Source organism: Melospiza georgiana, chromosome Z, assembly GCF_028018845.1.
Source record: "Melospiza georgiana isolate bMelGeo1 chromosome Z, bMelGeo1.pri, whole genome shotgun sequence".
Taxonomy (NCBI): Eukaryota; Metazoa; Chordata; class Aves; order Passeriformes; family Passerellidae; genus Melospiza; species Melospiza georgiana.
Genome location: NC_080465.1, coordinates 45,970,345 through 45,988,594, shown reverse-complemented (window position 1 = coordinate 45,988,594; position 18,250 = coordinate 45,970,345). Strand labels below are relative to the sequence as shown.

Sequence of the window (18,250 nt, the reverse complement as noted above, 5' to 3'; positions counted from 1 at the left end):
ATGAACTTCATGCTAGAAAGGAATTTTTTTAATGTAAGGAAAAAGTAACATTGAGGATCATGAGACCTGTTATCTGTGTCCAGTGATCTCTAATTACTTTAGCACTGATTAACAGGTGCGGTGAAGACATTAAACATGAGATGAAAAGTAAAAAGAATATTGATAACTTTTTTACCTTATGTTGTTGTAGAAAGACTACTTCTTGGTATAATCTTTTTATCTTTTTCTTTGTTGTCAATAAATGTTCCTTACCAGTAATTTTAGTTAGAAAATTTCAAAGAAAGGGGCATCCTTTGATTTCTAAGTGCAGATATCATTATTATTTTAACTGTACACCTAACTTAAGCACTGGTTTTTGTTGGTTTATCAGTACTCTTAAGTATTTTTAGGTGCATTCCGATTCTAAATACCAAGCAGCTTAGAGGTAACACACTATTTAGTGCTAGGAGGCTGGGACAAATAGACTCCTGGAAATTCTAAGACTTTTTCATGAAAAAGAGTTTGCCCTTAATGTTTCTGTACTTAATTAAAACCCATGTTGCAAGCTTTGTTATGATGCCGCAAGCCTGTTTTGTTTCCAAAGTAGACATGAACCGGTTACTAGCTTTTTGTTCCTTAATCCAAATGAGCACCGCCTTCAGCGGGTGATAGAAATATTTCTGTGTGTTACAGCTGGTTTTCTTGTCTGTTTAATGGAACTTGTCTATACCAAGAATAATTTACCTTACCTCATAGAGTGTAAAACACTGTATGGTTAAAGTGTATGAGTTATACTATGTAGTATATTATTTAAACAATAGTAAAGCAGTTGCATGTTTATTAAATCAAGTACTATATTTACAATTTGAAAATATTACTTATGTGACAACATGTTTATATGTGACAGATAAATGCCCTCTATAGCCTTCTACTGATCAAATTAATGTCAGTGGTGGCATTAATAGGAGAATCAAACTGTTCTTGTGATATGAGCTGTGAAAATGTTACCTATGTCAGCTTAAATATAAAATTTGGTCAACTGTTTTATAATAAATTCAACTAGTAAGGACAAAAACTTGATTGACCAAAGCCTAATAAGATGAAACTTGCAGGATATTTCCCAATCAAAGCAGCTACATATGGTATAAAATGCATTCTAGGTAGCACCTGTCTTAGAAATGTTCCAATATAAGGTTAGTTTTCCTTGTATACTTAGAGCTAGTTGTTTGGAAATGTTTCAGCCTCAACATTTTAAGCCTATTCAATTAATAAATATGTCCATTTGTTTGCTTGGTTGGATGTTATTTTTAGTTTGGTGGTTTTTTTCCATTTTATTTCATTTTGAGATGTAAAACATTAACCTGTACCTATAATAACGCAGTAGAATTATTTATATATCAAGCAGTGTATAGAACCAAAGGATTGGAGACTGCACTTGCAATACAAATAATTTACATGGTTGTATATGCCAATTATCTCTAGTTATTTAGTTATCTCTAAATTGCTGTGGCTACTAGAATAAAGCATCCTGTTGAACATCCTTAAATTGGCTTGATACAGATAATGTTCATTATTAGTCAATTAAAAATCTTTTCAATCACACCTGAGTGTGGGGTGATCATCTGAAGCAGACTTCTATTGCAACATAATGATTCAGGTCCAGTTTCAGATCTACTGAAAAAATAAAATGTCTTCATTATTTGAATTCAGTTTTGATATGTGCTCAATTTAGAAATTCTTTTCATTCAGCCTAAAGAGCTATCAAAATGTTTTTTCTGGCTCACATATAGTCCATGTTTAATTGTTGTACAGGTTTGGGATAATAATGTAAGAGGCATTTTGGAGCCATTCTTTTTTCACATGAGTAGAGAATGGGTAATGGGAAGAGATTAGAAATTGAACTACTTCAGAAGAATGTGAAATCCACCTGGAGTAGGAAGCAGATTAGCTCAAATATTCCTCTGTAAAATAACCTAGAGCTGAGATGGTGCTTGTAGGAATCTGAAATAATGGACCCTACTTTTGGTTATTCAGAAATTTCACCATTTATAATAATTGTTACAGAAATGGTTACTTTAATTTTTTTTTTTTGTAGTACTCTTACTATAATGCTTTTTTTTCACTGGTTTTTGTGACTCATATAGTTGAAATTAAAAAACTAATGTACAGAACATACTATGCACTGAAATATATGCTTTAATAACAGTGTGGGGAAACTGGGATAGTTTTTCTGATTGTGTATACATTGTAATTAATTCAATAGTCTTTAGGCATTCTTCAGATAACTCTTATATCAGATGTGGCATGATGTTTAAACATTAAGTATTCAATATGGAGGAAGTTTCCACAGGTCATAAATACTGAGTCAGGCTTTGGTTGTATTTCAAAATTAATCTACTTTCTCATTTGACCACTGATGCATTACATAAAATTAGAAAGCTTTTGCTTATCTCACAGTTGTTGCATAAAATAGGAGGATGATCTTTCTTGGAGCTGCAAAAAAACATTGTCTCCCTCCATTCATTAACAGAAAATGACAAACCATTTTCTGTAAGGAATATTTTTACATGAGCAGTATTTAATTCCTAAAATTCATTTTTAAAAAAATACATTTATGAACTTTGAAACATGGAGCTCTCCAATATGGCAGATATCACTCCATGATTGTGTGTTACTAAGATAGTAAGTGTCATGTTTTAGAAACCATAACTGATTTAAGAATAAATTACGGCAAATTAGATCAAAGATCTGTTTAGCCAAATGTCCTGTCTCTCATGGTGGACAGAAGCAGCGTAATGCTGCAATACTACTGAGCAACTTTTCCTTTTCCCAGCAATGTGAAGTTCAAGGGTTATTTAGTCAAGAAGTTAATTTGGCCTTTTCTGTTTAATCTTCTGTGGTATATTTTTCTTCTGTGACTAGACCTAGCTGCTTTGAACCTGTTCATGGTTTTGATCTGTTTGGTGTCTTGTGGTAATACATTCCTCAATTTAATTGTTAGCAGTGTGGACAATATTTATTTCTTTTAAATATGCTGTTTTGCAGTTTCATTTTATACCCGCAAGTCCTTGTCATATGAAAAATAGCAAATAACACACGTAGCTTACATTCTTTGAAGATATTTTTGTCTTCTGTTTGTTTGGATGTATTTTTTAGGCTCTTTCAGATCTCCATTTATATTGTAATTCACCTTCCACACAAAATATCTGTAACCAGAATAGCTAATCACATCCTGTCTCTGATGTCTGAAATCTGATTTATGAACAAACTTCGACATGAGGATCTCTTCTTTTACTGAACAGCCAGAAGGTCTTGATGGCCGATTCTCACCAAAATCCCAGTTGAAACTGATCTGCTTCTTCTGTCAGCTTTTTTAGATAGAGGAGGTCACAAAATCAAGGAAGGGGAGTTTTAAAAGGTCCTCTTAACCAGCTTGTGTTCTGATACAGAAGCAGGGGTAGCCTGAGCTAACAGTGCTTGACTAATGAATGAGCTACATAATTTTTCCAGAGATAGAGAATTCACAATATATTACTTGGTTTATTTTGATTGCATTCCGTTGTGCAGCTCAGGAGGTAATTCCCTGAAGCGCTGTGTTTACTGGGAATGTCTCTGTTTTCTGCCTTAAATAGGAGAAGAGAAACAAGGAGCAGGATGCTGCTACCAGACCATCTTATCCAGCCTGTACCTAGCAATCTCTGTCCTCAGGAGTTCCTCAGAAGAAGCATGATGTAAATTGTTTTGACAGTGGAAATCCTGGCTTTTGACTTTCCCATAGTGTCCTACATCTCTACCCTGTCACATCATGTACATGTGGTTCCTTCATGTGACAAAAGAGGGCTTGGGAAAAGCAGTTGCTGCAGCTAGGTTCTTTTCTTGCTGCCAGAAAAATTCTTTCCAGGGGCTCTCTCTTGTCTGGATCAGAGGAGCCCCTAGAAGAGGGGGCAGCCGGGGAGGATCCCCAGGCTGGATGAATCACCCTGTTGGATCCTTTGAGGCTCAAATAGTACTATTGGAAGAAGGAGGGGGGTTTTGTTTTGAGTGAGACTCAGTGTTTGTTTCTAGACTTGAAACATTCTGCAGACAGTCTTTAAACTGGCATTAAGTTGATGACATTTTTATGGACAAAAAAGCAATTTTATGTAGAGTTGACATTTGGGAAAAATTAAATTATTTTCTCTTCAGATATCTACTAATTTCAAGTCTTAGTAAAAAAAATTTGTAGTTGCTTGTGGAGGAATACATTAGGTAGATTCTGTAGGATGTTTAGCTGATCTTTCAGACATTTCAGCATTGATCCTGAGAGCACCTCAAGACAAACTTAATTTCAAGCCTTTTTGACATTATTAGAACTACTAGCTACTGTGTACTCAGAGTTCCCAGTTGTAGTCTGCAGTAGCAAATCATTTTAACATGGTTTGGGTTTTTAAAATACCAGTTATATAGAGACTGCAGAGCAGACTCACTCAGAAATAATGTTGACATTTTGTAATAGGGAAGAATGTTAAAATCTGTAAATGTCTAGGCCAGCTAGCTCTATGAAAAATTTTTGGCAAAATTCTTTTTTTAATATGGTTCTTCAGTGTAATTACAAATAAAATTTGTTTGTTTAACATTGCTTCTATTATAGAATTTACTATTTTGTATTGTCAGATAATATGGTAGATCAGAAAATAACTATATCTGTAGTGGCTATATTTTACAGTGTCTGATAGGTTTTTATGGAAGCCATTTGGTGATCTCAACAACAAGTCTATTGTTTCATTACTATCAGATTCTGTGGATTTGTGATTAAATCAGCAGAATGGAGAACATGAAGGAAGTGCTGTTCACTTTGCAATCATTTCCATCTGTTAAAAATTTTTATCAGATGTTGGGAAACAGCAGGCAAAACTCAGAGCAAGTGTTTTATCCAATTTCCAAGAAATGGTGATATATAATTGGCATATATTATATTCTTAGTTTAATCTGTCCAGTTAGATGTTTTAAATAACCTATGGTATACCAGTAGTACTAGAATATATAGAAAGCTATTTCCATCATCTCTCACATTAAATTCTTTTGAAGACTCTGGTGCTGATACAAATATCTTGGTGCTTAATAATCATGAGCACTAATGGCACTTTGCATAAAACGGAGAGTCAGAGTGACACTTGTAAAGAAAAATTTCCATTTGGCATATGCTGTGGTCTGAAGTGTCTTTGCCTCCATTGATGATGTAGGAATCTGCTAGTAGAATTGTCTGGCCAGTGGCCAGCCAGTACCATTGGCCTCAAAGAATTGTGAAAGGAATCCATCAGCAATATCTGTAAGGTGATTTGTAATTAGGTGATCCCAAAGCACAGAATATTCTATTTATTTTGAATTTTTTAGCCCTAGCTGTTCTAAATAGATGTTCCTGGTTTTCATGTAAATGTCAGACATACTTTTAATAATGTGGAGACTTTTTACCCCTAAGGAACTGTAGTCTCGTGTGAAAAATGAAAAATATTTTATCTTTTCTGAGTTACGGAGATATTACTGAGTGTCTTCTTGCCTAGATATTAAAAGTTTGCAGTAAGTTGCGGTTTTACTACACTTTTTCATGTTTCTTCTATCTCATCTTCTTCTGCAATTAGTAATTACTTTTTTCTTCATCATCAGGTCAGGGGTGATTTTTCATGATGGGAATAATCTTGGTCATCTTTTCTGGAGTTTCCTGTACTACTGTATTGGCAATTTTCACCTAGGATATTCTGTTTCATTTATAGTATTCCAAATGGAGTAATACTGGCTATCTGTTGTAGAGCCACTATAATAATCCTTGGTTAATTCTCCTTAATAAGTGTGCATTTTCTGTTACTGTTTTCCACAACAGATTGATAGAGTTCTTTGTTGTTCTGTTACTACTTAAGTTCATATGTATTTTTCATGAACTTGTTCTGTTACTTTAGAGTAACAGTCCTTGTAAAGAGTAGAAGGACTTCACTCTGCAGGACCTTCTTCAGTTTTAGAAGATAATTTTATTAAAATTTGTGAGAACCTGGTTTTCCATGTTCCTGAGGTAAAACCATGAGAAATCATCATATTTTGTCTGGAATTGGCTGAATTCCTGATTTTGGATCTTCTATAAATGTATTTCACTCCATTTATTCAGAGTATTTAACCTGAAGTATCAATTTAGTTATACTGAAATAAACAATATAACTGCTTATTCTTGTCTTAGTCTAGCTATTTTTTTTTCATTCTGTGCTTTAATTTCAATCCACTTTTCATCCTTTTCTCTCTCTTTGAAAGGCACATTGTATAGGCTTTTTGAATGTATAAAGCTGTTCATCTTATTGTCCATGACTTTGTTCATCCACACCTCTACCAGTATGTTTGAATGAAATTACTGGATTAGCAAGAAAATTTAGAGACTCACTGTTCAAGCTGATTTTTATGTGAGTGAAGTCAAGTACTTGATTAGTTACTTCAAACAGAAGCTGTCATGATGTCCACTGTGCTGTCCTTGGTCATCCCTTTTGTTCTAGAGATGCAGTGCTTGTTACTATCTGCTCATCTGGTACAACATTGGTTTTAAGGTGAATTAGTGAAACAGTAATTTCTGAGTTCGTTTCTGAGGATGTACTCTAGAACTTTATCACACTTAAAGTTGGTTGAAATTTACCCTTCTGATGCTTCTCTCTCTCTGTTTTTGTTTCATCTTTATGTCCAAATCAGATCAAGTTCTTGGAGAGTTACTTCCTAGAATCTTCTTTTGAGAAAGCTGACACAAATCAATCATTTATCCAATCAGCAGTGATTTTATTTTACTTTATTCTTCCCTTTAATTCCATGTGACCTGGTGACCTCTGGCTTCTTTTACTTTTCTTGTTTTAATTAATTCAATCATTTTAGCATTAAACTTTCAGCTGTTTCCTCTTTAAAACTCATCTTTGCCCCTTCAATACACTTTCTAACATAAAACCTTTTACAGTCTATCCTGACAGCTCTAACTTTAGGCATAGGGAGACAAAATTCTTCCAAAAATTATTTTACTGCTTGCTAGTCACACTAATTAATTGCTCATCTTTCTGGTCCATTTTTTTGTGAGTTTTGCATTGCAACTAATACTTCTGGGATTTTTTTTTGTGTACACCCTTGCTACTTCTAAAGGGTTTATTACCTTTTCTAAGTTATTAGAACCTGCTTGACTTTTTTGGTGAAACCACATTTCTAAGATTTCATATCGAGTTACAGATTTGGTTTGCTTCCCTGAGATAGTAGAAAAATATAAGACAATGATCTAGATATGAAAACAAGAATATTAAAGATCCTTATTAGTGACTAATAGAAAAAACATGTTGAATTGATTTACTAAAAAAGATTCTTATAAATTGACCAGCCTATAGGTATTTCCTGAGCCATGGTAGGCTTTTCTCTAGGCTAAATATTAATGATAAAATTTATTTGGGATTAATCTGGAGGAGATGGTTAAAACTAAAGAGAGGGAAATACAGAAGAAGAACAAGAACTGCAAAATAAGCAAGAAGCTGGTCAAAAGAGAATGTAAACTATGTTGAAAGCTATTGTTTTGTTTCAAATTTAAGGCTAGTTCTAATTCCAGGTTTTTCAGTGATACTTTAAATAAAAAAAAAAAACCCACCACAGTTTGTTATCAGAAGCTTGTAAATACTATAAAGCTGAAAGGTAATGCTAATGAGACAAATGCAAATTCATATGATCTCAAAAGGTTGAATGATAGAAATAGGGTGAAATTTAAGAGTCATAGAATCGTAATAAGGAACAAAACCAAAAGTTCCTCCTGCAGCCCATCATTCAGAAGTGACAGAGTAAGAGGAAAACCTAATTGCAACAGTTCTGTTGGGTTGCAATGAGGTGTGTTATTGAAAAAAAATACCTAAGCGCAAACTTATTTCTATCAAGCATTAAGCTAGGCATTTGCAATCCAGATAGACATAGCATTGGTCTGGATGAGAGATACTGTTGGTCTCCACTTTTTCTTGTTTTGTTTAACAGTTGTTAACTATCTTGCGGTAAGCAAAGTTAGGTTTCTGTCTTAAACTGAGAAAACCCAGTCTCCTATCTGAAACCTGTGGGGGTTTTTCCTTCTACATCTGTGTTAGTAACCATAATAAAATATGTTGCCTCTGCTTTGGTATCTTTTTGGCGCAGGTTTGTACTGCATGTTCAGCTTATGGGCCCTGTTGTTTGCTGAGTTTCTCCCAGTAGAGTCAAGTGGTAACATTCTTCATCAGTTTCAGTTGTGAGAATTCACTGCACAGTATTAGGACTGCTGACATACCACATAGCTTACAGTTCAGTATATATAATTAAAACAGAGTGCCGGTTTTCTGAAGTGCTGTGATGTGATGCACCTATTTACACTCAGGTTGATGGTAGTGAAAAGATAGTAACAGTTGACCATGTAGTCTTTAAAAAACATGCCGGTCCTTTTAGATTTCATCACTGAAATCTTTCCTATGTAAAATATATAAGTACTGGTGGTTCATGCATAAATTAATTCAGTGCAGAAGTTTTTAACATTTTCTTTCTAAAACACAGAATTGCAGTACTGCTTGCAAACTGTAACAGCTACTCCTAAAGTCAAACACAACATTAACTGTCATCCTTACTGTTAACACAGGTGGCCATACAGGACCCAGCAGCTGTATTAAAATGTTTCATCTATAGTTTTCCAACATCAAGACTGCTGAATATGTCTGCCACCATTTTTATATCATCATCTTATTTGAGATACAGTTGCAATACACCACTTGCAGAAAACAGACAGATATATGTCTGACTTCTACAGCAAAACCAGGCTGGCAAAGAGACAAAGTGCATATTCCAAATCCATATTTTTTATTCTAATATTTACAGTTGTAAAATTCTTGCAGTACCAGAGATGAACAGTAATGCAATCCAGACAAAAATAAGATTCTTGAACCCTATAAAAGTCTTAGATGCACATGCCAAATGGGGAATTTGCTATCCATTCCAAGAATTGCATGTTCACAGATACCCCAAGGAGCAGAAGGGGGAATATCAGAAAAGGCTTCAAAATTGACAGTGTAGAGCAGAACATTCACCTTGATTCTTTCACACATTCTGAAAGTTGTGCAAATACGACATTTTATATTGTTTTGTTTTATCATTGAGATTCTCTATTTGAAAATACTTTTTGTGTTTATGTTGGAATTGTAACTCTCAAACAGAATATCATGCATTTTTTCAAGAGTGCCTAGCAGAGAACAAAACTATTATCTGAACAGAGATTTCTGTTTTCTTTCTCATTGTCTCTGGTATTATTAAGGTGCCTGCTTGTCAGTTCTAGAATAACCTTTCCATATAAATCATGAGTGCTGAAAATTATCATCGACAAATATAAGAATGAGAACATGAAATGTGCTTTTAATGGAATTAATATGTTTGGGGAAAGATGTGGCTGCCTGTAATAGGAGGGGATTGAATCCAGGACTTCCTTCCAGGCTATTAGTTTACATGATGAAAGGATAATATTGTACTATAGCTTGGTTTTTATTTGGTTTATCTAAAATGAATTAAAATTCATCTCTGCTATGAAATTAACATGAGCAATGTTGAAGTACTTCAGTCATAATTTTATTTTATTAAGATATTACAGGATTCTGCTCATGTAAAAATTAAAATTATGTACATACTTTTATTTTTTATAACATTCTAGAATATCTTTTAAAATTAATATGAGTATTTTAGGTTGTTTTCTTTGTTCTGATATGATTACTTGGAACAACACTTCCTAAATAATGTTACCGTCTAAGGATAACCAGTTAATAATTTTCTTTTGATATTACTGAATGAGAAGACAGTAAAAGCAAACGGAAGGAAATTGTCTTTAAAAAAATATAATCAATGTAATTATAATACTGAAAAAGAAAAAGGGAAAATAACATACTATGCATCAAAAATAATAATTTAATCATTACTACAGCACTTCTCTGAATTAATTCTTGTTTCAACCGTGACTTGCATTCTAGAAAAATGTCAGGCGCAGTGATGAAGATGCCACGATTTTTCTGTTGTTTAGTCTCTGAATAGTTCCTCCATTATAAATTTACATTTATTTCAGTAAATGCTCTAGCTGTGAGGTGATCTGTATTGTTTTGCCACCACCCAAATATTTCAGTTTTGAAAGTCTGTGGTCTTGTTTCATATTTGTTATACCAGCATCAGTGAATGACTGTGTTCTAGGGTTACCTCAAGGAGTTTGAGCCTCTCTAAGGTCTTATATGGAGTTTAGAGATGGAGGAGTGAATACTCCAAATTGTAGGGAATTTAGAGTTTAGACTGGAGGAGGGGTAAATTTGGAAATGCATAGAAAGCAAAGTTTTCCAGCACTTTGTGATTGAAATACAGCATCAAATGAATCTTAGCATCTTCTGAGATTTGTCATCATCGGATGAAAATAGCTGAATTTGTTTTAAATATATGCAGCCTTTTTTTTCCCCCTAAATCACAGTGGAATAACATACTGTGCCTTTCTAGGTCTTATTTGTCTATATATAATATATTTTTTATTTTTAGAGACTTGGTATGCTTAAATAAATACAGGCATCTATGGTTTATATACTTGCCTGCAGAAGCCTACAAGTACAGAGAGGCTTATGTCTGTATGTAGAGAAGGAGGAATGGTTTTGGACTTGTGCATAGCAAGTATGGTCATATGGTCACTTACACCAAAGTCACAATTATTGTTTATTTCTGTCATCAGTTCTCTTTTCTTTTGCCAAAGTGAAGTCAAATACAGAACCTCTCTGTTTTGAATAAATTTACTGTGTAAATTCAGAAGGCCCTTAATTACTTTCAGAAAAACACCTTCAGTACATGGCACTCAAAAACAATTCTATCCATTTAACCTAAAATATTTGGCTAAATTTCCAGCTGATTTTATTTCTTATTAACTGAGTATTATTCTGATCTAAAAGACAAAAGAAAAATTTTTGCTGTCTCTCTCTCTCTCTCTCTATATATATATATATATTAGAAAGTTGAAGCGTGGAATATATGTTATTAAGATGGTAACAGCAGAAAATAACCTCCATGTCTCTGGAGGCCCCACTGCTTTGATGCAACCCAGGACACAGCTGGCTTTCTGGGCTTAGAGTGCACGCTGATGGGTCATATTCATGTTCTCATCCATGAGCACCTCCCAGTCCTTCTCAGGAGGGCTGTTCTCAAACATTTCCTCCCTCGTCTTTTAAGTTTAAACATTTTCAGATAACAGGGTTTGCTAACTTAAGTGTAAGAACTTTGGTGAGAATATAATGCTTTCTGGTTTATTAGTGTTAATTTTAATAAAAGTTAGAAAGCTAGAAGAATTCAAAGAATAGAACTATTGTTTCATCGTGATAGGTATGATACAGAGAAATGAGGGAAATTTAGCCTTCCTTCTCTCCTAACCAGGTGTAAGAGAATGGTTTTGTACATTCTTCAGAAGAAAAAGAAATTACCAAAGTTAAAATTAATGCAAGTTAGTGTGATTTTGTAGGTAGTAGATAACTGGAGGCAGGAAATTACATTATACAAGTTCAGAAAGTGTTGGTTTAGAGAAATAACTGAACTTCTGCAATGTTTATAGTACAGGTAGTTTTATATTAATCATTTATTTGAAAGCCAGTGACATTCTTATTTTTATTTTTCAGAAATCCTCATGAGAAATTAATAGAGTACATGTCAACAGAATATTACAAATAATTTGAATTTAATACCTAAGTTGGCACAATACAATAAAAATATCCTTGTAATATAACTGCTGTGTTTTATAGCTAAAAATCAAAAATGCAGATTGTAGCTGCAGGACAGTACAACAGCTGAATGACATTTTGGAAAGAAATTACCAAGAAGAGGTGAATTGAGAGTCATTGTGGAAAATGAGTGGTCAGTGCAGTGTTGGCCTTATGCTGCTATTTGAGTTAGGAACGGAGTGCACCAACAGCAGAGAGTTGCAAGAAAGCTGAAACTCCTTGGTATATCTGATTCCGAATTCCACCTTGAGAAGGACTAAGGAAATACTGCTGGGAGTTCTGGATTAGACAGATGTGATTAAAGTGAAAATTAGGAGAACATTCTTTTAAAAAGAGCTCTTTAAAAAGAGTATGAATTAATCTGCTAAAGAGATGCCAGAGTGGTGACCATAATTAACAATGTAGAGTTTTTGTTTCTTGATTGTGCATTCAGAATAGTTTACTAGGAAAGCTGATGCCATCGCCATACATGGTGTCTTCAGGATGCAACTAGATTTCAGCAGAAAGCTACCTAAGTACTCATAATTCTTAACATATGGAGTTCCTATCAGTTCACCCTTCACAGTCCTATCAAACCAAGGCACAGCTGAACCAGAAATTCAATTGGAATATCACTATAAATTTTGAAGATAAAATCATTTTATTGTTCTCAGTAGAATCTGAAAATTCTGGTGTTACGAACCAGTTGACTAGATCCTAAATCTTCTGCAGAGGAAGATTTCATCTGCTCTGGCACTATCTCTGCATGTAGAGAGTAGAAGTTTCCAGGCTGCAGAAACTTGGAAAAAGAGGAAGAAGCAGGAAGCAAGAGGAAGGGGAGAGCCTGCTGTAGCTGTGGAATCAAGGGAGCAATGAGACAAGGATAGAGCAGAGAGGTGTGCTTTTATAGCAACAGAAACTTCCAGGGATAGCAGGAACTTACATAATTGATTACAAAGTAACAGCTATGTTATGTGAAACCTGAATGCAAATTTACTGCGTGCAAAGACCTAGGCATCAAAGATGAAATGATTACAATTCTCACCAACCTGATTTGGCAGTCACCTAGAAATAAAAAAATATGCTTAGTGTGGAGTCTGTAAAGAGCCAAGTATCAAAGTTGTTTATTGACCTAGTATGATCATAGAAAGGTCTTGAATAAATATTTTAGAGTTAGACTTTCTGTGTTCGGTACAAAAACCTCTTTCTGCTGGGGTAAAAGAGGACATGGGGGGCTGAATAATAGTCACTAGCTAGTTCATTGTTCATGCTGCAGTAGTGTTTAGCTAACAAGGAGAAAGAGTAAGTGTGTCCCCCTTACAGAAAACTTTTGATGTGCTAGACTGTCATTCCCAAGTGCCATTTATAACCCACTCTCTCTGTGTTGCTGTCACTGTCTGTCACTCTAAATATTTTAAACATATTTATTGATGTGTGCTATTCCTACTGTGCAACTTCAATAAGAAAATGTTGCAGTATACTGTAATAGTATTTTAATGCAGCTTTTTACAGTTTTACCCTCAATTTATAGAAAAGCAATGGAGATACTTGGATCAAAAATCTCTCTTTATCCCTTTTTTTCCCCTATGATTTTCTTTTCAGGTAGAAAAGTAGAACTGTAGTTTTTTGTAAAAGCTGTTAATCTTGCTTAGTGCAGCTTCTGCGATGCTCTTGAAAATAAAGACCTCCTGATGTGGTAGGCTGAATACAGTGATAGTCTGTTTTTACAGTGATAGTCTGTCTTCCTTGCTAGTGTTTTTTGCAAGTGCTTTTTGCATGTGCTTTTCTGTATTTGTGCATATATACAAATGGCAGTGAAAATCAAAAGTAGTCATCACTCAACAGTTTCGAGTCTTTTGCTTAGAAAAGGTTGTAGTCTGTAGTGGTATTACAGATGAAAATTAAGGTGCATAAAACAAGTGCAGGGGGAAAATGCTTGCATGTCACATTCCTGCATTGTAATAATTTCTGCAGTTCATTAATTGTGATGAAATTTAAATCAAGAACCTAATTTAAAGCTAAAAAATTTTAAAGTGCAAAATACAAATTCTAACATCAGAATAATTTGAATTAATTATCAGTTCTTTTGCACAGGTAACCATTAGATGATTGCAAATTGGCAAGAGCTGAAATAAAATTTAAATTCAATTTACAGAACAGCTTTTTTTGCATTGAGGGAGATGAAGAAGTAGTTGCCCAGAGACTTTTTGAAGTCTCCATTTTTGGGTATTCAAAACCTGGACAGTGCTCTCAGCATCCTCCTGTATTGGGCCCTCAACTGAACAAAGAACCTGGACTGTTTGATCTTCAGAGGTCCTTTAAAAATGGTGATTCTATGAAGAAATATATTTCATTTGATATTGGCACAATGATTTGAAAATTTTAGTTTCTTTTTTCTAGTGTTATCCCAGTAGGTATTTGTAGAATGAAAATAATGTTCATATCTAATAATATATGCTTATGTACATTTCATGTCTTTGTCAATGAACAACTTGCTCGCAACTTGCATTGCTTGTCCAGCCAAAAAATCCAGGAAAAATACCAGGATTTATTACTTGAGCGAACTAAATTTTATAACACATGCAATATTTTTTTGGCACTACCTCTGTTTCAGATTTCATGTGCTTCTCATGGCTAAGTAGAATGTTAAAATTCAAATAGGGATTTCTTGTTCTGGTATTCATTTCCTTAACATATTTCTAGAGGGGTCTTAAAGTAAGATGTCTGTTAATGTTCTTTTGTTATCACTGCTAATGAAAATAGGGACTTTCTGAGGTCCTAAGTGATTTTTAAGCCATGTTCTTAGCATCAGTGAGTCCGTACTTTCCCTTTGTTTGTATCAAAAATCTACTGCCCATTAACTTTGACTCTCTTTCTTCTGAGTAGTTGTATATCTTAGAAGATTATATTCCTATAAATGTTTCTCTTTGCAGTGAGGAGCTACGGAAGGAAGCCCGACAACTGAAACGAGAACTGCTGGAAGCAAAGCACAAAAAAGAAGAAAGAGCTTTAAGCCCTAAAGAGAAAGAAGGTAAGAGGTTTTGTGTACATCTCCAGTTAACATTCTGGTTTTAAAGGGTTTTTTTGGTTTTTATAAATGTGTATAAATGTGGAATATTGTTGAAATGTAGATATTTTTCTTTTCTTAGGGATGGTAGTAATGTAATGATGCCAGTATGTAAGGAAGTTGTATAGATAGCATTTTTTCTCAAATCATGTAGTATTTCTCCTTCTAAGTGTTCATTAGTTACATCCATACTGTGGCCTCTTGACTTGCAGGGTCTTTTTGACTTTCTGACTTGGAAAGGTTCTTAAATGCAGATGGGTAACTTTGAACTCAAAGCTACTGACTTCAAATTTCATGTGTCATAAGATACTGATAGAACTCAAATTCACAAAGTTACTACCATATTTATTTTCCTTGATAAAATGGCATCTTCAACTGCCCCTCTTCTTTGTCAGACCATTTTTATATTCTGTTTCTTTTAAAATGTGAATAAATTGCTATGTTTATAATAGCATGTAAAGTGCACATTTTAGTCCAGGAGGATGAAACACCCTTAATTAGCCAAACTGAAGAAACAAGTAAGTGTCTTTAAACACTGTGGGGTTGCGAGACACACTTTTAGAGTGGATTCTTAGTTCAGTTCTCAATACCATAGAAATATGAAAGAAAATATTAAAATATTTTTTTCAAAATTCAGATAACACACAATTTGCAAGAATGGTATAAAATATAACATGATTTTTAGAAAAATTTGTGCACTCTCTTGAATAACAGGTGAGCTTGGTCAGCATTTTGACAAAGTAAAAAAATACATTATCATGAATTTGTATATGAAATCTGGCACCAAATGTTAAGAATTGCTGACTCTGAAAATGTTCTAGTAATCACTGGAATATAATCTCTCACTGGCAAAATAATGAGTGCTGTCACTAGCCTTGTAAAAAAAGAACTGTGAGTAGGGTTATAGCAAAGGTAAAGTGTAGTCCTTTTGAACATATATGATAAATTATCTTGAATAGTGCCATGTATGGCAGTTCTTACACTATTGCTTTAACTTCTCCCTGTTCTGGTGCCAGTCGGTGGGCTTTGTTATTTGAGGAAATTCACCTTTACAGTGACAGAATAAAGTAGTACTTGGGCAATAGCTACTACTATGGTACAGTTTGGAAGGATACCTTCTATTCAAGCAAAGGGAGCTTATATACCAGGGTTGGTGGGAAGGCTTCTATTTTCTTTGAAATAAATAGCAGGCAGGACATAAATCAGTTGAAAATCTGCAGGTTACAGCTAATGGTACAAATAATCTTGAATAATCTTGGCTTTCCTTTTTGTGATAGGAAGGGGTCTGTTCCAGTACCTGTTGAGAAAGATGGATGGCAGGAAAAAAAGATGGATGGCAGTCAGTGGAGTACCTAACTAAAAAATCTTTAAAATAAACATGTTCTAAAATTTAAGGCAAAATTAAAAGGATGTTAAATGAGATGCAAGTAGTAAAGGATAAAATTATTAATGAAAATGTAGTGAAAGATTTCAGGTTTGTACTAGAAAATAAACTGAACATGAATTTACGCTCTGATGTGGCTGTCACTGTGTGGTTTTTGCTACAAGTGCAGTACCTGTGAAAGGGTGGTTGTGCTATTGCACTCAGTTCCAAGTACTGTACCACCAAAAAGGATAATGAACAAGTCAATTAAAATGGAAAAGACCACACAAAACTAGCAGAACACTATTTGGACAAATTTATTAGAAGATACTTGAAGATATGCGTAATTTATGTAGGGAGGGAGATAGAAGGGTGAAATCTTAAGTCAAAGGAATGAAGCATACCATTATTGTGAAACAGAATTTACAACTGAAGAATAATAGAGTAGACTTTAGAAAAACTTTATCTTTAATATAATGAACTCTGACAGAAGTGTTGTACCAAATTTTGCCCCAAAGTTAAAAGCACTTAGTCATTTTATATTTATTGGCCTGAATTTTCATCAGTACAGTAGAGATATCAACATGGAAGACAGTTTGCTAAACATAAAATAGTTGACCTGTTCCACATTAGTTTACATATGAGAAATTACACATATTTTAAAAGTACTTCTATCAGGAAGTTGATGTTTAAGTAGCAGCCGATTTCTCCATTGTTCTCTGCCTATCCTATTGGGGAATTTGGGATGGGGAGTTATCATGCTGTATCAGGTGTGCCTGTGCAGATGGTGCAGACACTTGCATTGTGTCTGCCTATGCTTTAAGCTGGCTGCATTAGGAAGAAATGTTAGTTCACAGGCTATGTAACCACATTAGTGTTATTCTGTGCTTGATTAATAAACATTACATCACAGCCAGAACTTGCAGCCATAGTGGGAGAATTTCACTGAAGATCACAGAACAGTGAGAATAAAGCTTTGGTCATACTGGACAAGATTGAGTTTTGTTCTGAGAGGATGCTAAGGGTCAGCAGCATGAAACATCTATTTTAAGTTTACTGCACAGATCTTTATTAGTATTGGCATCATATTTAGTATCACTTCTTCAAATTGTTCATATTATATTTACCTAATATTTTTCTTTATTTGGAGATTAGATTAATTAAGAAGGACTGGGCAGTGAAAATTTAAGTGTTTACATTGTTTCAAGAGGTCAGAGAAAAAAAATAATTCCCTCTGTACGTTTGATTATAACCAGTCTTCCAAGAGTTGAATAGTATTGTTGACTATGCCAGACTGCTGTCAAGACCTTACTTTAGATAAGATATTTTTCTTTTATGTGACGTTTGTTGTAGTGATGCCAGAAATTACATCAAACACTATCATTTGAGAGCTGAATTAGTTCGACATTTTGAAGTACTTGGTCAAATATTCAAAAAAGATCTTTTTGAATTTTCAAAGTTCTGTAGAGTAAACCTGGGAATGTACTTCAGTGAAATCTGCTTCAGACAAACAGAATCTGTCCAGTTAATTATATGTTGGTTTTAAACAGTAGAAGTATTTAGAAAGTAATATTTTAGTTTTTCTTGTTAGGACATTTTTGTAAATGGACAAATAATCTGTTGAAATTTAATTGTCATACATGAGAAAACAGAAATGCTGTAAAATACTGTCTGAGTAGGGAAACCTTAAAACTAAGGTGAAAACCAACATTCAAGGATAAGAGTTCTACTGAAGCATCTAGTGTTGAGGCATTTTCTGTTTGCTTTTTATTGTGATACGGTTATCAAATTATTAAAATGTTTAGAAAATTCTCAAAATCAAGTGCTCCACTGTAACATTATGTTTTATTTCTGTTTTATTTTAAAGTCTGGATAATGTCAGGGGCACTCAAAGAATTAAGCCCTTTCTTACATGGAAAGATACTTTCTTGAAGTCTGGGACTTTAACAGAATTTTGAAAATAACAAAATCCGAATTTTGATGGTTTGGGAACTTTGCAGCACAAATGCTTTAAGTCTGGAGGTTTTTTTTCAGTATACATAGTAGAGCTGCATTGTATCAAAGTATTCATCTGTCATTTTTGCAAAACTTTGT

The 18,250-nt window shown here is 34.1% G+C and overlaps 1 protein-coding gene across 1 annotated transcript in view; it reads left to right on the top strand.

Annotated features, from left to right (window-relative positions):
- Window positions 1–18,250, top strand: part of CWC27 (CWC27 spliceosome associated cyclophilin) — a 95,402-nt gene that overhangs the window by 51,128 nt on the left and 26,024 nt on the right. The window contains exon 11 of the mRNA XM_058043725.1: window positions 14,660–14,757. Coding sequence (XP_057899708.1) covers window positions 14,660–14,757 — 98 coding nt within the window. The remainder of the gene's footprint in view (window positions 1–14,659; window positions 14,758–18,250) is intronic.